This window comes from Giraffa tippelskirchi, chromosome 7 (genome assembly GCF_054371585.1).
Source record: "Giraffa tippelskirchi isolate mGirTip1 chromosome 7, T2T-mGirTip1v1.2.pri, whole genome shotgun sequence".
NCBI lineage: Eukaryota > Metazoa > Chordata > Mammalia > Artiodactyla > Giraffidae > Giraffa > Giraffa tippelskirchi.
Window position 1 is genome coordinate 21546242 of NC_137281.1, and position 24619 is coordinate 21570860.

Below are 24619 nucleotides of genomic sequence, written 5' to 3' on the forward strand. Positions count from 1 at the left end.
TTGAAATAAATGATATTTATTTGCTCATTCACCCTCCCTTAATGAACTCATACACAGACCAAAACACTGTGAGAAAATGAAACATAAGACTTGACAAGGCCACCACTTTGAGAATGTCCCACAAAATGTGATGTGAACTGCGCACAATGGGCCTTAAAGTGGACAGTGACCTCTTCTGTTAGCAAGGCACTTGGTGAGTCCATCAATGATCAGGGAACAGACTTTACGAACATCACGGCCTTGAGTTACATGTAATTTTACTTTGCATTTTCTTCTTTAAAGTAGTTTAGGCTACTACATTAACAAATTCTCCAAATAAAGATTCTTTAGGTTAAGCTTTGGATAAGGACGCAAAGAGTATTAAATAACACTAATCACAGATACTTTATGACCTTTGTCCTGTGCTCAGGAAGGAATCACGCATAAGAATCCTCTTGGATGCAGATGCGACTTTACTACTATCACCATAGCCAGCCAGTGAGCCCACCCGGGGTCACCACTGCACAGGGCATTGTTGGAAGATGCCAATCAGAGCCTCATTCTAGCTCAGGGGCCCTTGGGAGGCCTGTGAGGCTGGCACCTGAAGCTCACTTCAAAAGTTTTCTTTTAATATATTTGTTTGAAAGGCTTGAGCTTTGAGAAGCATGAAATTAATTAACAAAGAGAATTTGATACAGCCACATTCAAAGTTGACTCCTAACTTAAATTACCAGACATAGCTCATAAAACCAGCTGTCTCAAAGACAGTGTTTTATCTTTATTAAAAAACGGATAAACATAGCAGCACTTGCAAAAAACAATAGTTCATAAAAGGCATTGTACACTGTCAACTGGATAGTATGGAAAGGGGAGGCCCCCAGCACAGCTGGTGGTGGGCTGTACATCACAACACTCACAACCACCTGTCCACTTAATACGACTTAGCCCAGAACAGCCATGGGGAGACCAACAGCAACATGGCACTCCTCAACTTCAAGCCTTTGTTATTTGTGTGAATAGTCAATCAAGTCAAGTATCACCCTCCTTAGCAGCATCTGGAGCACTCATTGGTGTTCTGGGGGTGGCTGGTGTACTTGACCCACTTATTAAAAAAATCTAAGCATTCAATAAAAACACTTCTCCCTGTCCAATGCCATCCACAGAAACCTTCTGTCGCGGAAGAGACATGCTCTTCCATTTAAATATCTGTCAAAGCTAATGCACGCCTCTGCTGCCGTAGACAGGAGAGAGCCTGGAGCAGGCACTTCTGCATAGCTGTCTTTGGTGAGGATGCTGGTATGCTCATGCTGTTCCCTGCCCACTGCTCTGCTTCTTACTGCTCTGTGGGGGGGTGAGGACTCCAGTGGGGAGAGGAGAAATCCTGTTTTCTTCAGATAATATGGCTTTCTTTGCTTGGGCTTTGTCCTGTTGATAAGAATAAAAGCAAGAAATAGAAATGTTACAATGGAAGAATATATCCTCTGGGCTTCACTTACTTTGTGCTTTTTCCTATGTAGGTGAGTGAAGGAAAAAAAAACAGCAAAGAACAATCTAAAAGCCTGTGGTCTATATGATACTTAAGAGATAGGATCTGTGGATCCCAATTTTTCTTTTCCAAGGAATTAAAAAGAACTGGAGTCTTTTTAGAATTATCTGGAGCCTGTGTGAAGCAAAGTGAAAAGGCTGCCCAGGCAGTTTTAAGACTTTGTCTGGGAAACAAGAAACAGTACTGACCAGCAAATCCAAGCTGTTTATATGGGTCTGGATGTTGTGTGCATCTTCAGCAGGAACTCCCCTGAAGTGCTTAAGTTTTGAACTTCCTGTCTCCCTTATAACTATGGCAAATGGAACCATCCACTTGACACACTTCTCTATATCACACCACTGATACCCTGCAATGAAAATACATGTTACGCTTGATTTGAGACGAACAACGGGTTTGTAAATTTCATATATCTTGTTAATGGACTGGAGAGCCAACATACCTGAAACCTTTTGCATCAGTTCGGATGAAGAGAAATGATACAAGGCAGAAGCAGCAAGTACACCATAAGAAAATTCTAAGCAGCCGACATCCAGGACACAGAGGTCTAAAAGCTATGGAAAAGAACAGAACACTAAGGGACATGCCAACACACATTCCTTCTAGAGTTACTCAGTCTAGTGGTGGGTTAGGGTGCCCCACAGAGGTAGTAGAGCCACTTACCTCTGCAATCTGTATGAAGATTTGCTGAGGGTACTGAGGCAGGAGCACTTCATAAAAATCATTTAGATATGCAACCTGCATGTATACATTCAACCAGGACACAATGGTCAGGGGACTTAAATGCCACTTAAGGGCCTATGGGAAAACAGAAAACAGACCAATGGTTGAAAAGAGAAAAAGACATTTCTATTCCCTTTGGTCCTCTAAAGTGTTAGTTGCTCAGTCGTGTCTGACTCTTTGTGTCCCCACAGACTGTACCCCACCAGGATCCTCTGTCCATGGGATTCTTCAGCCAATAATACTGGAGTAGGTTGCTATTCCCTTCTCCAGGGGAACTTCCCCACCCAGGGATTGAACCCTGGTCTTCTGCATTGCAGGCAGATTCTTTACCATCTGAGCCACCAGGGAAGCCCCTCTAGAGGTGTTTCAAAATGCAGCCATTTCCCCCGCCACAATGTGTCCAGCTGGAGAACACCTAGCCAGATGCATTCATGCTGAATGTAGAAAAGATATTATGTATGTATTTTTGAAAAGAACTGAAAAATTAACTTGTAACATACCTTCATAATGATTAATTCCATGGTAAGAATTTCATCTCCTGAACAAGCCCCATCTGTAACATAAGCAAACTGGTGCAACTTTGGAGGATAGATTTCCTAAAAGGAAATAAAAGAAGATACTACTAGCAAAATGCCCATCTCTTACAGTTTTAACTCATATATTGTACCTCTCAAATTATTTTTTAGTATGCTAACATAGAAAGAAAGAGAGGGTACACTGATGGGATAAATATAAGAGCTACTCTAGTGGTTCAAAATGCATTAATTGTGAAAGAAATGAAACACTCACCCTCATCAATCAATCAACATTTTACTTACTGAAGAGTTCTGAAATTTTCACCTTTTTCAATACCTTTAGCAATGTGTTTGAAAGTTGGGCCCATCTACCCTTCTAATCACACCAAAATTTTAATCCTCTTAGGGAGAAGTTCAACTTTTTTGATTAAAGGAATCACATTAACCTAACCATTTTAAATACTCATACTTTTCTTGTTAATTTCTAGCCTTTTTTTATGTGTGGCTAAACTCTAGAAGGCTTCAAATTAGAAAAATACAAATACAGACAAATAGTTGATCCCTTCCCCTAATCTCAGTGGAGCTCAAGAAAAGCATGTACTACATTAAAAAAATTTGAAAATTTTTTACCTCAAGTTTGGCAGCAATAAATAAAGATGAAATCCCAATAAGTTGTAAAAGTGTTTTTACAACATTTTGTTGTGTTGCCATATACCGATCAAAGAAATCCTGTGCCAAGTAAAATGTCTCTCTGTGAAGTTTATAGACTTCACATACCTGAAAAAACAGTAAATTTTAGAATAGTTACTTGAGGAAAAAGAGAAAGACAAAAAAACTTGCCATGATTTTGGTGAAGGATAAAACCAAAGCGACAGAAGCTGGCTTTTCGTAAAGGATGGTTACCTTGTTTGTCCCTAAGCACATGCACAATGAAAAACTGGAACTCAGGATAAGGATGAAGTGTTCTGTGATCTAATGTAAGAGCAGAACCTCACAGGCTACAGAAAGAAGGTACATTCACAGTCCAGTAAAAGTAGCATTTCAAGGAAAAGCAAAATTTTCTCAAAGAAATATGTCCCCCTTTGTAAGTTTCATTATGATGTGAGGAAAGAACTACAATATTTCTTCACAATGAACATCATCAGTATGAAAGTTTGAAAGCTGGAAGATAGGTTTATTTATTTAAAGACCGCAACACTAAAACACTGTTAATCTAATCACAAGAGGCAAAAGCTTTATTAAAAAGCATTAAATGAAAGACTCAGAGACCTAGGTTCTATCCTAGGCTCCCCTTTAGAAAAACCGATTATAAAATTGAGAAGTTATAAATTAGTCCTGCTTTGTTTACCTCACAGGACTGCTGTGAGATATGGAAAAATGGTGTACATGATGGAGTTGAAAAGGACCAAAGAAATATCTGACCTCAATTAATTACTATCACCAAATGTTTGATTATGCATTTAAAACTGCTATTCCTAAACAGTATATCCCAAATAAGTACACTTCACAGGGTTATAATAAGTAGAAAAGGCACCAGAGGAAACAACAAACAGAACATAACTAGAAAACTCTATCAATCACCAAAGAGTTTCTAAGTCCATGTGGAACCATGTCAGTCTTTATTAAGTAACACAACTACAATCGGATTAGAAGTGAAACCAGAGCTTCTGTTCTCTAAGGAACAAACTTTCAGACCTATTTTACCCAGCTCACCATCAGACACACTGGGTAAGCACTTCTTTTCTTGCTACACACTTCTTGGCTGGGCTGGGGGCTGGGAAAGTTAACATCACTGCAGATAAGACCGCCTGTGAACTGCGGACTCACATTTTGTTCCACTTTAGACATAAAAGTTATCATTCTTTTCTATCCTTTCAATAGTATTACATGACTTTTTTGATGGACTTCCAGAGGAAATCATTTCTTTAAAGTATCAATTGCATCAATGGCATCAATTGCATTATATAAAACAGATCCACTAAGTCACAACACCTTTTGAGATGAAGCCTAAGAGATTAAAGCATACTACATCTAATGCTTCAAGGAATTATAAAAAGTTCCAAAAGGCCCAGGAGGGCTATGTGCCATGGTGGGTCTACAGACAACTGTAAGGCCTATAGTTTTTAAGCAGGCCTGCCAAAGAATCTGTACATTTGTACATTTTCTATGTTGACATTTTCAGGGGCCAATAAAGAAAAGCAAATTAAGAATGATAAAAAGATGTTTTTATGTAATATCTTACATGGCCTACTATGTAAGCTATTGTTTGGTCGCTAAGTCTGACTTCTTTGCGACCCCAAAGAGGAGATCTGTAGGCCACCAGGTTCCTCTATCCATGGGATTTCCCAGGCAAGTATACTGGAGTGGGTTGCCATTTTCTTCTCCAGGGGATCTTCCCTACCGAAAGGCCTCCCAGGTGACTCAGTGGTAAAGAATCTGCCTGCCACTGCAGGAGACTTGGGTTCAATCCCTGGATCAGGAAGATCCCCTGGAGGAAGAAATGGCAACCCTTTCCAGTATTCTTGCCTGGAATCCCATGGACAGTGGAGCTTGGCAGACTACAGTCAAGGGGGTTGCAAAGATTGGACATGACTTAGCAAGCACGCACACACATGTAAGCTGTACTTCATATACACTATTTCTAATCCACACAAACTCTGTAAGGAAAATACTGCTAGAAAACATTACAATGAGGAAATCAAGTTAAGTGACTTGCCTGACTGAGTTACAAAGATGTAAAGTGGCAGCAGGAGATTTGACTCTAGGACAAGCACAGTTAGGGCACACATACCCCTGTCAATACAAACTTTCTGAAGGGTACACAGCACAGTTTGTTTTTAGAGAATACAAAGACACTCAGCTTCCATATATACTTTCATAAAATGGATCTGCCTAAGATACGCTTCCACTCACAGAAGAAAGCTCATTTTGCACCCACCCAAGGTTTACAGAGGTGTCCAGGTATGTTTGTTAGTCACTCAGTCGTGTCTGACTCTTTGCAACCCCAGGGACTGTAGCCTGCTAGGCTCCTCTGTCCATGGGATTCTCTAGGCAAGAACACTGGAGTGGATTGCCATTCCCTTTTCCAGGGGATCTTCCTGACTCAAGGATCGAACCTGGGTCTCCTGAATCGCAGAAGGATTCTCTACCATCTGAGCCACAAGGGAAGCGGTGTCCAAGAAATGTCCCTTAATCAAGCCACTATTGAGACACCCACACTTCCTCCCAGAAAGAGGTGTACTGCCTATACAATATAACTTCTTATATTTAACAATTATTTTCTATAACTTATAATCTTGTTATTTGATCGATTTTTGTATGATAATGTGAAGTATGATAGTATGATCAATAGAAGATTTGAACAATGCATTTTGTTAAGATAAACTTCTGTGGGGAAAGAGAAATGGGTCCCAAGGAGTTAAAATGAAACAATATAAAATTTCTGAGTATTAAAGATAAATTTGCTCATACATTTTTAAAACATTTGGTAGTAAGCTATCAAATAGCTCTTATCCACTTTCTACTGTGTACCCTTATAAAGCAATTTGATTAACAAAAATCAAATACCAATATTTATAATTAATTGGAAAATACAACTTTTGCAACTATTTAAACTTTTGAGAAAAAAAAATCAGATGCCAACTTAAAAACATCTAAGGGATAAAGAGACTTCAGAAATTCTTTTAAGGAAGCAAAAAAGTTAAACCACTGTCGTGTATATACCACAGTTCAGAGACACAGACTATGTCAATGGAATCAAACACATGAAGAGATTACAACATCACAAAAGAATCTAGAAACGGTCAATGCTTCTAGTTAACCAGAAGGCTCAACCTACCTCCATTAACCAATCCAGAAGAACCGCTCGCATCTTAGGCTGCAGAAGAGGGTGCCGCTGCATAAGGTGCTTGTCCCTCAAGTATGTCTTTTCCTTGTTTAACATGATTTTCCACACTTCCTCTCTATTTGCCCAGCTACGGAAAAACAAAACCAAGCAAAACACAAAAGACAGGCGTCAGTATGCATCCAGCTAGCGAAGTGGAAGTGCACACAGGGAGTAAGAGATCCAGGAGGCACTCGGCGGTCAGCTTACTTCAGTACAGGCAGTGGCGACGCTCTGGATGATGATGGCGTGCACCTCTGAGGTTTATACGCAGCGTGTGGGTACAGAAGTTCATCCTCTTCCTTGTCAGGTGTGGGAATCAGGGAGCAGGGGTTTTCACAGGCGGTATTACTGTCCCAAGGCTGTAAAATAAAGACACATTAAAAAACGTTTGATGTAAACCAGCTGTTTTTACATTCATTGATTTGTAAAACAGCCAGTAAAACAAAAAAAAATGTCTTCACACACCTAGAGCAATCTCTAGGCCTAAATCAATATTCCAGCCTAAATTAAGATGGAGATAGCATGGAAGACACAGGACTGACTCCAAGCTTTCATTTTCTCAGGAGTCTGTGCAGTAAGTACCCAAGAAAACTAGTCAGTAGCATTTTATTCTCCATATCATCATCCTCATATGAGGTGCATGAGGGCGCAGGAAGGGTAAGACAAAATGCAAACAGTCCTTATGTTACCAAAAAAGAAAATCTACTCGCAGTTCAGTAAGACACTAAGCATGACTCCGAAAGGGTACTGTGAGATTTGGTCACAATTCAAAGACTTGGGTTTTTTAACAAGCACAACTAACCTAATAAAATGTCTTAAAAGTGAAAGACAGAATTTCCAATAAAAGTATTTACATAAGCACTCCACAACCACAAGTATAAAAGTATAAAACACAAGTATAAAACTGATTGCCATCTATATTTAGTCTCCTCATTTAACAAAAACCCACCAAATGTGACATCTTGCTTTGGTTGCAGGTCAAGCCACATATATCACATAACAAGGACCTTTCGCTTTCCTTAATTCAAATGGAAAAAAAGGAGTATCTGCCTACTTAAAACCACATCAAGCAACAGTCACAGGATTTACTAAGAAGTCTATAGAGATAAAGCCTAGATATTCCTGAAGACCTTTGAAACCCACCCCCAAAGCCTTGTATAGTAATAAATGCTAAACCATCATTAAAAACCCAAGCAATGCTTCTTTTAAAAAGTCCAGACATTTAATTCAATTTTTAATATTTGGAAAATGTCATTTTGCCATTTAAAGTTTTTTCCTTTTAAAGCTACTAAACAACTATGATTGTTTTTTAAAATTATAAAATAGTGAATTTATTGAAGATATGGCATGTTAATCCTGCCAGCATGGAAGCTCTGTTAAAGGTCTGAGACTCGTAGCAATTTTTTTTAAAGCAGAAAGATCGTTAATGTTGACTGGAAAAGAGACAACCAAGAGGACTATAAATGAACATGGAAACTTGGGCTCTCCAAGTGCTGCTTGGAAGATATGGGACAGGGTGGCTATCACAGCACACTGGCCACTTTCGGAGGAAGCCAGAGCACTTTCAGGGTACTGAGAAGAGCGAAGTGGGATAAAGCTCTCCTCCATCCAATGTGCAAAGAATTGGGCATGCAAATTAACCATGACAGCTCTTGCCAACAGCTGTTGGAGAAGGGCAACATCCTCTTCCAGTTCTAGTATCATGTGCTGGTATCATTTCCTTGACTCAAAAGGGTCATGTTACAACTGCCTTAAGTTGTATTCATTCAAGAATGAACTCTAGTTTTGAAAGCAGAAGCTGGGTGTCACCCTCTACAGCCAGATGGCTGAAATAGTTGAGAGCAGACTTTTGGAGATAAAATGGTAACAGTTCCCAACCTGCAGTACACAGACAAATCAGGTGAACCACAAGCAGACAAATGGTCCCCAAAGTTGGTCTTTGACCAGTGTATGAAGCAGAATAATGAAGTCTATATTCTTTAACTTGAATGTATACCATGTCTCAAAGAAAGCAAGATCAATCTGACTTTAGGAAGGAAGGGGATAATAGCAGGGACCAATTTTGATTATTTCTAACCACCTCTGACTCTTTATGCCACTTTTAATGAAGAATGAAACTACCTTATGCAAAATTATGTTCTGAGAAGTAACTAACAGAAATTCCAGGATTCCATTTCAACAAACAAGTTGGGTCTCATGCAAAAAATTGAACAAAATGGATATGTTAAGTAGACTTTAGACAAAAGAGTATTATTTTCATTGGGAAAAACCCAAGGTAAGAATCAAAGGTTCCATGTGGTCTTGATGAAGCTGTATCACGGAGTTCAGCATGAGGGCTACAAGTAGCTCAGGGCTATTGAACAGGGCTGAACTATGGTAATTCCACAGAAAAATTCTGTGTAATTAATTGGCAAAAAGGTTGTTATCCCACAATTCTAGCTTCATGAATACATATGAGAAATACAGAGAAATACATATGACACTGACTGCTTCGTAAATGATGGGTAATTTTCAAGCTATCTACTTTAGACAATGTGTAGAAACCTGTTGTCATTAATCTCTGAACCATGAAAATGCCTTCTAGTGGGAAATAATATGGCTATTCACATATTACATCTATCAGCTCTCTGCAGTCCAGGGACAGGGCCAAAGCCCTGTCTTAGGCTTCCTAGGCTCCGCTCCAGTTATCTTTGGAACTGAAACTACTCTAAAACCCAAAGAAGTCAACAGGGACAGCTTTGCTTCATCCTCAGTTAAAAATTCCAATTTAAAACATAGCTGGGAAGACAACCAATCTTGAATTTCACAAAGTTGAGATTCATTTTAGTAGAGACCCACAAAAATTAACTTGCTTGGTTTGAAGTCTTTACAGGGAGAAAAAAAGAAAAAAAAAAAAAAGGAAAGAACTTGAAATGCACTGTCTTACTTCTTTTCCTAAAGCAAAGTATCTCTTCTTCTAATACAGCAAGTAAATCATCAAGCTGTTGTTCAATATTAAGTGCAATCTCCCCAGAAATGCTAATTACTAGGGTCTTGTGTACAGTAACAACAGCTTTACCATGTGTCCCATGGCTTTGAAGACCTTCACTCTTCCAGACCCAGCTGCTTTGGCTGTTGCTCACTGTCCTACAAAGTGATGTACTGCCATTGCTAACCTCATCAGAACCACTTTCCTTGGCTCAAATACTATTCCTGCTCAGTTTTTATCTGTTATGGTGTCAGAAAGCCTAATCAGTTAGTTTGGAGATAGACTGCTTCCCCTACTGGGGCCATAACTACAGTCTCCAGCCATTTCTGGAGGCAGAGAGATAATACAAGCTTTTTCTGCTAGGAACTTCTGATATTATGATGCTACCATGAACATGCAAGAAATATGGCGGGAACTCCATGAAGGAGGGGCAAGAGAAATGGACTGACTAGTCAATTTTAAAAATATGTTGAGATGAACATATCATTACACAGAATGTCCAACTAATACTCTGGTGGAGGTCAGATCAAGCTCCAGGTAGCAGTTATCACTGTAAGTAATTGCTGAAGAGGCTAGAAGAACTATCAGAAAGGGGGAAAGAGTTTGAAACATGACCTAAAGGGGGTGGGAGCAGGGAAGCAAAGTCCTTAAGCAACATGAGGAAATAAACACAAGTGTGGATGGGGGAGAAGTTGCTTATGAGCACACACAAACCCCCATCATCACAGTTACCCAAAGAGCTCTGTGTCAGGAGCCCTCCCACAGTTCACTAGCCTACAGCCTAGGCTATAGGACAGACTCCGCCCCTGGCTTGCACAGGACTCTGGGTTACTTTCCTCCTCTAACTGAATCTCAGTTTCCTCAAGGGCAAAAGGAGAGGACTGAGTTATGTGAGGTTCATTCTGGTTCTTCCAGACATCAGCGCATATTTGTAATCTCAGGGATGTCAGTCAGGAACACAGTCCTTCCTGGAATCCCAAGACTGGCAGAGGTCAGTGCCCACTGACAGGCACAGGGCTCAGTTATATGAACTGTGGCCATAGTTAGAGAAAAAGCCTTCAGCAGGAGGCAAGCAAGTATGAGACTCAATTTGACCCCAAACAAGGGGAGCCTCAACTTCGACCCAATCAGAAAATGTACCTACCTGACTGCCACACTGGCTTCTCACAGTCCTGTCAATTTTAGCAATTTCTTCATCTGGATCCTGCAAAAACTAACATAAAACAACCCCCATACCCCAAGGAAACACACCAAACAGCCCAAAGACAAAAACACGGACACAGAGAAGAAAAAGAAAGCTAGTAAGGTTATGATCACCATTTCTGCCAAACGCTCCCCCCTTGATCCCTTATCAACAAATACATGGGCAAAACCCATTCTGGTACCCAGGTAAGGTGGGGGGGTGGGGTGGGGGAGGTATCCTCCCCCACCTGTCTCCTTTGTACTCACAACGGCTACATTTGCCTTTCTTTTCCTGGAGCGAGAAGAGACATCGGTGCCACTTTCCTCTTTCATGGTGTCCGGTTCCTTCGCATCCCTGCAAAACCAGGATGGCACAGAGGTATGAGTTCTACCCAAATCTCGGCCCACCCCTCCCCCACCACTGCACACCTTCCCCTTTCCCGCAGCGGCCAGGCCACTCACCTCTCCTTTTCCCTCGGCATGGCGCTGGGCGCAGGATCAGACCTCAAGCCTGGGGGCACGAAACGGCAGTGGGGTGAGGACGGCAGGCACAGGGGTCCAGGGCCCGCCGGCCTGTCCCGAGCACCCCTCCCCCTCCCGCGCGGGCGGCGGCGGCGGGAGCCTCCCGGGCCGGTCGGGAAAATGGCCGATGGGCCCGGGGTGGCCTGTCACCCGCGGCGCCACCAGCGGCCCGCGACGCCGGGTCGGAACCCAGGGTGGGTGGGGGGCTCAACGCCCCTGAAACTCTCGCCGGCCCATCGCCTCCCTGGGGACCCCAGCTGCCTCAGTCTTCCCCTCAACACTTCCCCGTAGCCCGCTTCTGAGTCGCCCTACTGGGGCACCCCGCACTGACGCCTCTGGGGACCCGGCGACCCGGCCTCGCCCCACCCCCACCCAGGCCCGGCCCGACCCGACCCGACCCGGGCGCTCCAGGAGTTCTCGCCCGCTGCGCAGTCCGGCAGCCCGCGGCAGGGTCCTCACCCGAAGCTGTCTCCGCGGCAGGCAGACAGGCGGCACGAGCCGAGGCCGGAGGCAGGAGGCAGAGGCGAGCGGGAAGCCGGGAGGCGGGAGACGGCGGCGGGCCGAGCGCGCGGCGGTGGCGGGATCCGCGCCTGCCCCCTACACCGCGCTGGCGGCCGAGCCGGCTGCTCCTGCGCCCGGCTAAGAGCGGGACATTTAAAAATCCCAGCGCGCGGAACCGGCCCCCGGACCGCCCTCGCGCCCTCCCGCCACCCTCCGCCCCGCCCCGGCCGCCTCGGAGCCCCTCAGCGGCAGCCAGAGGGCCCGGCCCCGCCCAGCCACCGCCCTCAGGACCGCCCTGCGCGGCGCAGGCCCGCCCAGGCGCTCAGGCCCGCCTGGGGCGGGGCCAGAGCGGGGCGGGGCTAAGTGACAGGGCCTGCGCGCCGGAGGGGAGGGGCCCTGGGGCCGTGGCGGGGCCTGCACCGCCCAAGCTGCGGAGCCCGCGCGGGGCGGGACGCGGGGGCCGGCCGGCGCGCGCGGTGGGGCGGGGCTGCGCAGGCGGGACGCGGGGGAGGTTGGCGCGAGTGAGGCGGAGGGGCGGGTCGCGGGGCTCTTGGGGCGGAGTCGAGCGACGCTGGAGCGGCAAAAAGCCGCGTGGCCGGCACTGGTGGAATGTAAACACGGCGGGCGGCGAGACTTCGGGCCCCGACTGAGGGGTCGGGCCACTAGACCTGACGTCCGTAGGCCTGCAGCGCGCGCGCACTGTCTCTCCTGGCACGTCTCCCCCGCCCCCGAGACGCAGGGTTCCGTTCCTGAGTCAGGGTGGGATGTGCCCAAGGTCACAGCGCATCGTCACAGAGCCTAGAACCAGGGCCTCAGGCCGCCAGATCGGGGGCCGCCTGTGGAGCAGCTGTTACTCCTGGACGTGCGTCCATCCATCTGTCCATGCGTGCGTGTGTTCATTCAGCTAATGCTCTAGCACCTTACCTTCCATGTGTGCCCTTCGCCACAGATTTTCCCCTGAGCATCAGAAAACCTTTTTGATGCTGGGATTCCAAGCGGCCCTCTTTACCTTAAGTATTTACTTCAGCAGGCCGTAAAATCCAATCCACATTGCATGCCCTACAGGACTCCGCGTGGACCTACCCTCACCCCCTCTCGGACCTTTCCTTCAACTGCCTCTCATCAGAGCTTCTCTGGCCATCCTCTGTCCTTTCTCATCTCTGGAACCTTGGGACCTTGTAATCTGTTGTCCCTAGCTCCGGTCCCTTCCAGCTACACCTTTCCTGAGAATTTCCAGGTCTTCCCCAGGAGTTCCTCTCCACCGCATTGCCCTGCTGTGGCTCCTTCACAGCACTTGCCGCCATATGTCTCTTGTCGGTGTTTGGTTCTCCTCTCCGTGCCTTGTCCGTGTTGTTCACTGCTGTATCCCCCAGCTCTTGGCATAGTGCCTGGAGGAAGGGAGGCACTTCAATCTTACTTGTGAAGGAATGCTTGAAAAACATGGTGACCAAGCCCTTGTGGAGTTTATAGGCTAAGGAGACAAGTATTGAACTATTATCACTTGAAAGTACCTACTGTACTAAACTTCCAGAAGAGGCATATAGCAGAGGGCTCCTGAACACTCTCAAGGCCCTTCCTGATTTACAGTCTCAGTCTTGGGCCTCCTCCCTCCATGACTGTCTTTTTGAAGTTACAGCCTGGATCTTACTGGAGGACATGGTTTGTGTCATCCTCAGAGGTCCCTGCTAGCAGATCCTTGACTTTCCAGGGGCTTTGAGGTCAAGACTGCTGAGATGTCTTGCTCAGATTGGCTTAGGTAGGCTTAGGTGGACTCCTAAATTCCCAGCCTTGTGCCCTTAGGTAGTAACAATAACGAGTATCACAAACATTTCAAAAATAACAGCTTTGTCCTAAATACTTCAAAGTGTTATCTCAACTAAACTTCACAATAATCCTATGACAGTGAAACCATGATTGTCTTATTTCACATATGGCACTATCTACTTCTTAGGGTCACTGTAAGGATTGTCTGGGTCGTGAAGAAGTTTTTTGTACAATTTTTCTGTGTATTCTTGCCACCTCTTCTTAATATCTTCTGCTTCTGTTAGGTCCCTACCATTTCTGTCCTTTATTGAGCCCATCTTTGCGTGAAATGTTCCCTTGGTATCTCTCATTTGCTTGAAAAGACCTCTAGTCTTTCCCATTCTGTTGTTTTCCTCTATTTCTTTGCACTGATCACTGAGGAAGGCTTTCTTATCTCTCCTTGCTATTCTTTGAAACTCTGCATTCAAATGGGTATATCTTTCCTTTTCCCCTTTGCTTTTCGCTTCCTGTCTTTTCACAGCTATTTGTAAGGCCTCCTCAGACAGCCATTTTGCTGTTTTTTGCATTTCTTTTTCTTGGGGATGGTCTTGATTCCTGTCTCCTGTACAATGTCACGAACCTCCATCCATAGTTCATCAGTATTCTGTCTATCAGATCTAGTCCTTTAAATCTATTTCTCACTTCTACTGTATAGTCATAAGGGATTTGATTTAGGTCATACCTGAATGGTCTAGTGGTTTTCTCCAGTTTCTTCAATTTCAGTCCGAATTTGGCAATAAGGAGTTCATGATCTGAGCCACAATCAGCTCCCGGTCTTGTTTTTGCTGACTGTACAGAGCTTCTCCATCTTTGGCTGCAAAGAATATAATCAATCTGATTTCGGTGTTGACCATTTGGTGATGTCCATGTGTAGAGTCTTCTCTTGTGTTGTTGGAACTATTCCAAATACTGAAAGATGACACTGTGAAAGTGCTACACTCAATATGCCAGCAAATTTGGAAAACTCAGCAGTGGCCACAGGACTGGAAAAGGTCAGTTTTCATTCCAATCCCAAAGAAAGGCAATGCCAAAGAATGCTCAAACTACCGCACAATTGCATTCATCTCACATGCTAGTAAAGTAATGCTCAAAATTCTCCAAGCCAGGCTTCAGCAATACATGAACCGTGAACATCCAGATGTTCAAGCTGGTTTTAGAAAAGGCAGAGGAACCAGAGATCAAATTGCCAACATCCGCTGGATCATCGAAAAAGCAAGAGAGTACCAGAAAAACATCTATTTCTGCTTTATTGACTATGCCAAAGCCTTTGACTGTGTGGATCACAATAAACTGTGGAAAATCCTGGAAGAAATGGGAATACCAGACCACCTGACCTGCCTCTTGAGAAACCTGTATGCAGGTCAGGAAGCAACAGTTAGAACTGGACATGGAACTACAGACTGGTTCCAAATAGGAAAAGGACTACATCAAGGCTGTATATTGTCACCCTGCTTATTTAACTTATATGCAGAGTACATCATGAGAAACTCTGGGCTGGAAGAAGCACAGCTGGAATCAAGATTGCCAGGAGAAATATCAGTAACCTCAGATATGCAGATGACACCACCCTCATGGCAGAAAGTGAAGAAGAACTAAAGAGCCTCTTGATGAAAGTGAAAGAGGAGAGTGAAGAAGTTGGCTTAAAGCTCATCATGCAGAAAACTAAGATCATGGCATCTGGTCCCATCACTTCCATGGGAAATAGATGGGGAAACAGTGGCAGACTTTATTTTTCTGGGCTCCAAAATCACTGCAGATGGTGACTGCAGCCATGAAATTAAAAAACGCTTACTCCTTGGAAGGAAAGTTATGGCCAACCTAGATAGCATATTAAAAAGCCAAGACATTACTTTGCCAGCAAAGGTCCATCTAGTCAAGGCTATGATTTTTCCATTAGTCATGTATGGATGTGAGAGTTTGACTATAAAGAAAGCTGAGCGCCAAAGAATTGATGCTTTTGAACTGTGGTTTGGAGAAGACTCTTGAGAGTCCCTTGGACTGCAAGGAGATCCAACCAGTCCATCCTAAAGGAGATCAGTCCTGGGTGTTCATTGGAAGGACTGATGTTGAGGCTGAAACTCCAATACTTTGGCCACCTAATGCGAAGAGCTGACTCATGGAAAAGACCCTGATGCTGAGAAAGATTGAGGGCAGGAGGAGAAGGGAACAACAGAGGATGAGATGGCTAGATGGCATCACCTACTCAATGGACATGGGTTTGAATGGACTCAGGGAGTTGGTGATGGACGAGAAGGCCTGGCTTGCTGCGGTTCATGGGGTCGCAAAGAGTTGGACATGACTGCGCGACTGAACTGAACTGAACTGCCAATGCAGGGGACATGGGTTTAGCCCCTGGTCAGGGAACTGAGATCCCACAAGCTGTGGAGCAACTAAGCCAGTGCACCATAACTAGAGAGAGCCTACAAGCAGCAATGAAGACCTACCACAGACAAAAATAAATAAATAAATAAATTTATTTAAAAAAAGAAAGAAAAGACAAAAACTGTGGTGATAGCAATCAGACTCCTCTGGGGTGGGAGTCCTAGGTACTACTGTACACATGTTTTATATCTTGATCTAAGCAGTGGTTGCATAGCTATGTTCATAAATAAAAGTTCAATGAGCTATATATTTGTTATTTGTGCACTTTACTGAATGTATGCAATACTTCACTAAAAAATAAAATGGTTAATTTTTTTTTAAATAATTGAAAAAATTAAAGCAAGACCTTAATAATCTTTGCCCACTTGGGAGCTTCCAGTCTGAAAGGGAGGCAGTCATATAGATTGGCAGTTGCACTACAGAGTGATAAAGACTTGGATGGGAAAAATTCTGGGGGCTACGATTTCATGCGGAGTTGGGAGCAAAGGCATTCAATCTACTCTTGGACATGGCTGCTTGGAGGAAGCAGCATCAAGGCCAGAAAGATGAATGAATTCGGCAGGAACGATACGAAAGATATGTTTAAGGCAGCAGAAATTGCCTGCATAAAGACTTGGAGTCTTCAGAAGTCACCAATGGTCACTTGTCTGGAGCAGTTCACCTTTGCCTCTTTGAGTCCATTTCATTTTGTGTCCAAGCACTGACAGCCTTGAGGGAGACTAAGGATTACACTAAAGGTGACAAAACAGCTGTTGTGTAGGGAGGACAGCACCTTTCTTCTGCCATGAGACTTTGGGAAATTTCCTTAACCTCTTGGTGCCTCAATTTCCTCATCTGTAAAATGGGTGTGATTTTAATTATCCCAACCTGTGAGGAATAAATGTATTAATATGTATAATGGATTTGCTATAGTATCTAACATATAGTAAATGTTCAGCATGTAACAACTATCATTATTATTCATAAAGAAATTTGGGGCATTGGCTTAGCTTCATATGTGGTTTAGGCCCTGATGATGGTAGAGGTTAAGGAACCAGGATGCAAGCATTAAGAAGTAAGCCCACAGGGGTTGCAAGAGCCAAGTTCTTCCCAGATAGGATTCCTTAATCCAGAGCCTGCAGACAGCCTTCAGGATCCCAGGAAACTGCCTGCTGGCAGTGCCAGCCCATCAGGTCACACTTTCCTGGGCAGCTGGTGCATAACTTTTACCAGCTCCTTAAAGGTACACACGAAAGTTAAGGAGCACTGTAGAGGTAGATCGAGAAAGGCGTGGGTTGTGACCAGGAGGAGAGATGGCCCATGCTTTGCTTTCAGGCAGAGCTGGACAACTGTGGCTGCCTGGCTGAGCCAAAGGTGTGTGTGGGGGGTTGGGGGTGGGGGTGGTGGACGGGGTGGGGGAAGGTCCTACACAAGGAAAACCAGGAGAAAGAAGGTCAGACTGGCTGCACCCGTGTGGGCTGCAGAGTGGGGGCCAGGCAGGATGAGCAGGATTCAGCGCCAGGGAACTGAGTGTGGGAAGACCTCAGAGGCTTGGCTCCTGTCCTCCTATAGCCCTGGGGACTTATCTGCACAGGCCTGCCAGGTCAGTCGGAGCCCCAGGCCCAGCTATGCTCCCCAAGACTTGCTTACTGTTCAGACCAGGCTCACACTGTGGTAGATTCCAAGGCAGGAGACTGGCAAACCAATGGGTGGCCCAGCCCTGGCCTAACCCTCTCCTGCACTGGAAAGCAAATCCAGTCAACCCTTTAGACAGAAGTTCTGATTAATTAAAAAACTCCAATGAAAACTAAAATTTACCTTTAAACTCAGTGTATGATAGAACAATGATGGCAGCTGACATTTATGGATTCTGTCCTAAGCTCAGAGTTGCAAGGAACAGAGACTAATTTGAAGACATTTCATGGAGTGGGAGTGTGTGACCAGGTTTGTGGGGAGGAGGGGCAGTTATGTAGCAACAAGCAACCCCCTTAGTATGGGCTAAGACACAAGAGAGCTTTGTTCTGTGTCTAACCACCATATTCCCAGCTTTCAGTTAAATCGTCTCATCTTGGGTTTTCTGAAAGCAGTCACAGCTGCAAGATACAGAGCAGGGGCTTGGAGAGAGGAAGCCCTGGAATCTCTCTTCTGGTCAGGGACTCACATTTTCCTTACAGCACCAGCCTCTTGAACTTAATGGGGGAGGGGGACTTGGCCAATCAGAGCCTCGCATTCTTGACTATGTGATTGGGTCAGGGGTAGGCACGTGACCCAATCTGGGCCAATAAAAATCCTCTGGAGTTGCTAAGCTGATGGGAAGAGGTCTGGAACTAGGAGGCCATCTTGCCACTCAAGGCGACCTTCCTTTGAGGGAGGTCCTTTGCTGGGAGGGGGGAGGTTTGCAGGGAAGCAGAGCCAGAGGTGAGGGGAGGCAGCCTTGTGATTTGTTGAGCTGCTGGATCTAATCAAGCCCAAGACCAGATTACTAGGAATTTTCCAGATGCTGGAGCCAATTATTTTCATGTTTATTTAGACAGTAGGGTTTGGATTTCTCAACTTGCTGTGGAGAAAGTTATGGGTGTCATTTGCGCCCACCAAAGAGCCTCTGGTGGTCTCCTGGACTCATTCAGGCCCTTGTCTGTAAGGTCTGTAAATCTGTAGTGGCATAGCTGGCTGGCTGGCATGTGGTTCTGGCAGTGCCAGGGCTGGCTGTGGTCTCAATTCCCCTGGAATCCTGACTTTCATGGCGACCTCCTTCATTACTTGCTGCCACCAGTCACATAGAACTCCTCTTGTTAATCAGCCTGGCAGCCTCAGAACCCCCAAGTGCAGGTTGGTTTGGGTGGACTGGCTTGACTCTGGCCTCCAGGAGCTCCCAAAAGCACCTCACACCTTCTGGAGGCAAGTTAACTCTACCTGAGCAAAACTCACCTAACATGATCAGACAGAGGGTACAAGCTGATGCTCCTGGTCCACAGAATATTAACAAAAGCTTGAATCCTTGTACACATGAGGATTTCCGACTTGTTGAGCAACAGGATGATTTAGCCAAGTTGGGCCCATGTCTGTGTAGGGCAACAGCAGGCTGCTAACCACTTTGGGTGGGGCAGCTTCACCCTACGTCTTTACTCCTTTCGGTATCAACCTTGGCCTCCTACTTGTCTGACTTTGAGACCCTGCTGGGAATTCAGAGCTGAACCAGAGCCTGCACAGCAGGGTCTTGGATGAGAGAGGTCAGGATTAAATAAACAAGAAGGAGAGAAGGAAGAAGGCATTGAGGAGCGGGTAGATTGGGAGGAACCCAGACCTGAGCATTCCCTAGAGACCAGCACAGAGTCTGAACAGCCAGGTTTGCTGAATAAATAAGTGCATGGATGAATGTATAGGGGGCAAAGGTGAGAGGTACAGAAAGCCTTTTCCAGATGGTGATGGGAAGCTGAAGAGCCCAGGTGCGTGGAATGGAGGGCACATTCCTTTGCTGCAGCCTACATGGGGCTGGTATCAGGGTCACAGAGGGCTAGGCATAAGTAGCCTCCACAGTCAAGGCTGGGGCTTCCCCACCTCCCACACTCCCACCCTCCCACCCTCTCTTCTCTATCTGAGAGCCTCTCTACCTTCAACCTTTCACTGAATTATTTTTCCTACTTAAATGTGTTTGTTTAAAAAGGGAAATCTACTGTCCCTATCCTAAATGAAAAACCAACATCACCAGCCACAAAGAGAAGGGAAGCTTCAAAGAGTTGATAACCGCAGACAGGACAATGTGAGACAGGCCATGAGCCTGAGGCCTGGTCTCTTTCTGTTTAAAACAGGAGATGACGTATGATTCCGTTTATACCAGGTAGTAGGGTAGTCGAATTCACAGAGACGGAAACTAAAAGGGCGTTTGCCAGGGCTGGGGAGCGGGAATGGGAGTTATTATTTAATGGGTACAGAGTTTCAGTTCTGCAAGATTCAAAAGTTCTGAGGATGATTTGTGGTGATGGTTACACAATATTGTGAATGTAATTAATGCCACCAAATTAGACATTTAAAAATGGTTATGGTGGTTAATTGTTATGTGTATTTTACAATATTTTTTAGAGGAGTTGAGTAGACATTAGAGAACTGTCAAAGCCATCTCTTTCAAACTGAGACTTCTTGATTAGTCAGAACATGTGAAGAATTGAAAAGAGAGTGACTCACTCACCATGTGATATGGTATTATTTCAAATCAATATGCAAAACTGTGGTCAGAGGAAGAAAAGGGGTAAGCCGGAAGTTTAAGAAGGTGTGCAGAAGGACAGTCCCTCTGCAGTGTGGGTGTCCGTGTGTCCTGCCATGAGGCCCTGAGCTGCTACAGGCTGTTGTGAGCCCGTGCTGACGAGACACGGGTCCCAGCTACAGGGTTCCCAGCTCAGCATGATCTTGGGAAAGCTCTTCACCTCCTGCTGCCTCAACTTCCCCCTCTGGCCAAGAGGAAAGGAAAGGGTGGACATGAGGTTGTAGTGGGGCGCTGTGTGGGAGAGCACTCTGCAGGCTCTGTCCCCTGGCTTCCACAAGGAGCCCCCTTGGGTTCTCTCTGGTCAGTTTTGTTGAGGAGATCTATGAGTTTGGGTCCAGTGTCTGGGACAGTTAGTTGATCAAACTCCCTGCTTTCACGTCCTTCATGATGCTGGCCAGTGGAGGAATCCGTGGTCTTGCCATTGTCTCTTTAAGTGTCCATTGACTGATTTCAGGGATGAATTCTGTCCTAGGAGCGTGAAGGTTGAACAAGCGTCCTGTCCTCAAGACGCTCACGCCCTGTGGAGGAGAAAAGCAGCCCACCTGTCACCACAGAGCAGTAAGAGAAATGCATGGAGGGACACATCTAGCAGAAGCGGTCCTGCTCCAGCTCAGGGAGGAGAGAGGGGCAGAAAGTGGAGTCACCAAAACTGTCTTTGTCAAGGTCACCAGCACCTTCCATCTTGCCAACTCCAAAGGGCACTTTCCAGGCTTCATTGCTCAGGCCTCTTGGGAGTGTTGGCTGTGATAGTTCACTGCACTCCCCCTGAGAACACCACTGCCCTCTCCTGGTTTTCTTCCTCCTTCCCTGGTGCTCTTTCTCACTGCCTTTGCTCCTCCTTTTCTCAGGCGATGTGGTTGTTCTCCCTCCCTGGGCTGTCTTAACACATCCAGCTCACACCTCTGCCCAGCCCCCTGGACCACTGCACATGTCAGTCTCCCAGCCTCTCAGTGTAAGGTTCCCAGAAGTGAATTCTGGTTATCCCCTTCCTGCCTCAAAGTTCCTCCACCTGGTGCCACCATTCATTCAGTTGCTTAAGCCACAGACTTGCTCTTCATCCTTGATTTTTTCCTTTTCTCTCATCCTCTGTACTGCATGCATCAGCCAAGCCCAATAGCTCTCTGCCCCCCAAATATCTCCAATTCATCTACTTCTCTGCTTCTCTACCCCATGCTTGAGGGAGGCCACTGTCTGCTTCCTGGACAGGAGCAATGTCTCCTGAACTACTTTCCCATCATCACTGCCTCTTGCATGGAATGGCTAGTCTTCTCAAATTCACTTCCATAATCTCGATCAAGCATGCCCCTTTTGAAAACCATTTGTCAGCTTCCCACTGATTGCAGCAACACAGGGCCCTGCCTGACTCAGCTCCTGCTACTGCCCTCTCATCCTGCAACCCTGGGCCCTCTTCCCACCTCTTCCTCTGCCCCAGCCTGGCAGGCTCACAGCCCCTTTCTCTGCTATGCCAAGAGCTCAATTCCTTTGGTGTGTTTGCACCTGTTCTCCACCCACTCCCCACAGTCCCTCAGTGTCAGTCTCCTTCTTTAATATCCCCTCCCCAAGGAGGCCTTGCTTAGCTGACACCACTGAAATTCAGTTGTCTCCATCGCAGGACAGATATTTTCAATTTTTTAAATTAAAAAAAAATTTTGGCCATGCTGTGTGGCTTGTGGGATCTTAGTTCCCCATCCAGGGACTGAGCCCTGGCCGCTGCAGTGAAAGTGCCCAGTCCTAACCACTGGACTGCCAGGAAATTCCTAGTACAAGTATTTTCTTCCTCAGTGTTGCCAATTTTCTCTCAGCGTCTTTTTTGTATTTTAGATCACAAAAATTTCACACGTACACACAAGTAGAGAGATAATAGTACAATGAACCCTCATATGCTTGGTCTATAGATTTAATAATTAAGATTTTGCTGGGACTTCCCTGGCAGTCCAGTGGTTAAGAATCCACCTTCCAATGCAGGGGATTCAGGTTTGATCCCTGGTCAGGGAACTAATATCCCACAAGCCACAGACCAGCCTAGCCTGTGCACCACAGCTACAGAGCCCAAGTGCCACAACCACTGAACCTGCACACTGCAACTACTGAGCCCATGCGCTCAAGAGCCCATGCACTGCAAAACAAGAGAAGCCTGCGTGCTGCGGTGAAGAGCCAACACAGCCCCCACCAAAAAAAAAAAAGATTTTGTCATATTTGCTTCTTCAAGCTGGCAGCTTTTTTTCTTTTTCTTTTTGCTCAAGTCTTTTAAGGCATATTTGAAACATTATGTCATTTCACTTTTACATGCTTGAGTATGCATCTTTGAAAAATATGGATATTTTCTTGCATAACCAAAATGCCAGTGACAGACATAGCAAACTGGATGGTTCTTGGTGTCATTCAGTACTCAGTCTAAAATCAGGTTTCCTGGTTATCTCAAATATGTCTTTGAACCACTGGTGTGGATCACAACCTAAACAGGATCCACACACTGCATCTGGTTCTGGTGCCCTTTGCTCTCTTTACTCTAGAGCAGCTCCTCCTTTTCCACGTTTGCCTCAGAAGCCAGGTCAGCCTCCTGCAAGATCATTCCATGTTCTGGTTTTGTCTGTTTGCTTCTCCACGGAGCCATCTTTCATGTTCCTCTCTTCCCTGTACTTCCCGAGGGTGGAAGTAACCTGCTTAAATTCACATCTGTAGGTGAGGCCATGGGCTTCCTGTGTCATCACCCTGGAGGCCTATGGTGCCCCGCTATCCCTTCTCGTGATGCTGAGATTGGCCAGTGGGGTCAGGTGGTGACAGCCTCTTTCTCCCATCTTACAGCTTCCTATCAGCCCTTCTCCTATTGTTTTTATCCATTGATAAATGTTTCCTGAATCAGTTATTTGATGAGGGTTTGCCAAATGGTGATTTTCCTATTTCCTTCATTTCTTCCAAACTAGAGGTGCACCCAGAGGGGATGGTATGTGGGAGCAGTCCCTCCTGAGGCAGGCAACTGGGAGTGCATTTTCCGTAAAGAACTTAAAAAATAATTTTAGTTGTTATTTTATCATCACCATGGCCTTGCCATCCTAAACAACATCAGTGATGGACCACTGCTCCTGGCAGGGGCAGAGTGCGCCTGCCCAGCGCCCCATGACATACACTGCTGTTGAGAATTTATTCACTGGAGTCTTCTGTAAAGAAATTGTCCCTGTCAATTAGGGCTACTTGTTTGCCCTGAAATACAGCTCATACGGTAGAATAAATGTTGAATTCTGAATTCTCTCCTTTTAATTAGGCCCCATATTTTCATTCTTCATAGCACTTGAGATATTTCATAATTGTGCATTTGTTTACTTGTTCGGGGCCCTTCATCCTTCAGGAGGAATCTGCACAAAGGCTCGTGGGAGGCATTCGGTCTTCAGACATTTGAGTGAAAGATTCACAGATGAAGGCTGGGAGGGGTGAGCCAGCAGTGTTAGAGGTGGGGTAGCAGAGGCGAATGTAGGATAGACACAGCACAGCACATTCTGGGAGGACAGGTGTGGAGTGTGTCTGGGGCCAAGGGCGAGGTGGAAAAGGGGAAGTGCTGAGGCCGAGGGGGGCCCAGGGACAGGAGCCAGAGGAGCACCCAAGCTGGACTCTATCCTGGGGCCACGGGGCCCTAGAATCTCTGTGGCCACCCCCCAACACCTGCCCCATGGCCTCCTGGATGGAGCCTGCTCCTCGGGAAGCGCACCCAGTACGGAGATGGGGCTGTGCTCCACGTAAGCACTCGCCTTGCTCTTCTCTCTAATTGCTCTGTTTTCCTTCCACTTCACAAGTGGGTTGGCTAGTAACACTGAAGTCTGTTTTATGTACATATAGATAGCAAACACAAAATGTGTGGTAAGCTGTGTTCCATCTTTATGTTATTAACACACAAAAGCAAGAAAGCTCCAAGTTAGAGCATCTGCAATTCAGCCAAGTATGCAGCAAGCCATATGGTGAAAACTTGAAAAGGAAGACAACAGAAGCGCGTCACCCGGCCTTCGTCTGAAGAGCTCCCTCAGCAAGTGCCCTGCCTGTCCTCTCTGAGGCCCGTCAGCCTTCATCCATCCATCCATCCACCCATCCATCCATCTGTGTATCAAAGCTTCACTGCAATCCTGTCATATGCCAAGTACTGCTCCTTTACTAGCAACGGAAGAACCATGACAGCAGAGATCAGAGGGGAGAGAAGATCAGGACGTAAGTAAGTAAACCAACATGTGAAAAAGATAAGATGTTTCCCAGCTGTTATAAGAGCTCCTAAAGAAGTGATTGGGTGATGTGACAGAGTAACCAGAGCAGAAGCAAACCGCTTCAGACACGTGGCTTCAGGAAGGTCTTTCTCAAGAGGAGACAGGAGCTAAGACCTGAAGCATAAGTA

General features: G+C 45.6%; 1 protein-coding gene and 3 long non-coding RNA genes across 11 annotated transcripts in view; 3 read left to right on the plus strand and 1 right to left on the minus strand.

Annotated features, from left to right (window-relative positions):
* Positions 1-12039, minus strand: CCNE1 (cyclin E1). Of its 8 annotated transcripts, none has more exons than XM_081512465.1 (12): positions 11778-12039; positions 11259-11307; positions 11064-11151; positions 10759-10818; positions 6854-7005; positions 6599-6734; positions 3391-3537; positions 2746-2841; positions 2186-2320; positions 1965-2076; positions 1714-1871; positions 1-1404 (listed from the first exon to the last, which is right to left on the minus strand). In XM_081512465.1, the coding sequence occupies exons 2-12, from the start codon at positions 11276-11278 to the stop codon at positions 1282-1284; spliced, it is 1227 nt and encodes a 408-aa protein (XP_081368591.1). In that variant the 5' UTR covers positions 11279-11307; positions 11778-12039; the 3' UTR covers positions 1-1281. The 8 variants fall into 8 exon arrangements, with proteins under 8 accessions (XP_081368591.1, XP_081368593.1, XP_081368590.1 ...); XM_081512467.1 differs by having other exon boundaries at positions 2186-2260; positions 10759-10827; XM_081512464.1 differs by having other exon boundaries at positions 10759-10827.
* Positions 10376-24619, plus strand: part of LOC145514524 (uncharacterized) — a 27653-nt gene continuing 13409 nt past the window's right edge. The window contains exons 1-2 of the long non-coding RNA XR_014060196.1: positions 10376-11003; positions 11095-11175. This is a non-coding gene — a long non-coding RNA (uncharacterized LOC145514524). The remainder of the gene's footprint in view (positions 11004-11094; positions 11176-24619) is intronic.
* LOC145514523 (uncharacterized) lies at positions 12657-16094 on the plus strand. The gene is made up of 2 exons (XR_014060195.1): positions 12657-14614; positions 14729-16094. It is a non-coding gene; the product is annotated as an uncharacterized LOC145514523 (long non-coding RNA).
* Positions 24194-24619, plus strand: part of LOC145514525 (uncharacterized) — a 4382-nt gene continuing 3956 nt past the window's right edge. Inside the window, exon 1 of the long non-coding RNA XR_014060197.1 lies at positions 24194-24442. This is a non-coding gene — a long non-coding RNA (uncharacterized LOC145514525). The remainder of the gene's footprint in view (positions 24443-24619) is intronic.

Coding starts and splice junctions, on each gene's coding strand:
- CCNE1 (XM_081512464.1), bottom strand. CDS start 11,278: ATGCCGAGGGAAAAGGAGAG. Junction 2,077..2,185: donor TCTTCATACAGATTGCAGAG/GTAAGTGGCTCT, acceptor TCTTTTCCATAG/CTTTTAGACCTCTGTGTCCT. Junction 1,405..1,713: donor TAAACAGCTTGGATTTGCTG/GTCAGTACTGTT, acceptor TCTTATCAACAG/GACAAAGCCCAAGCAAAGAA.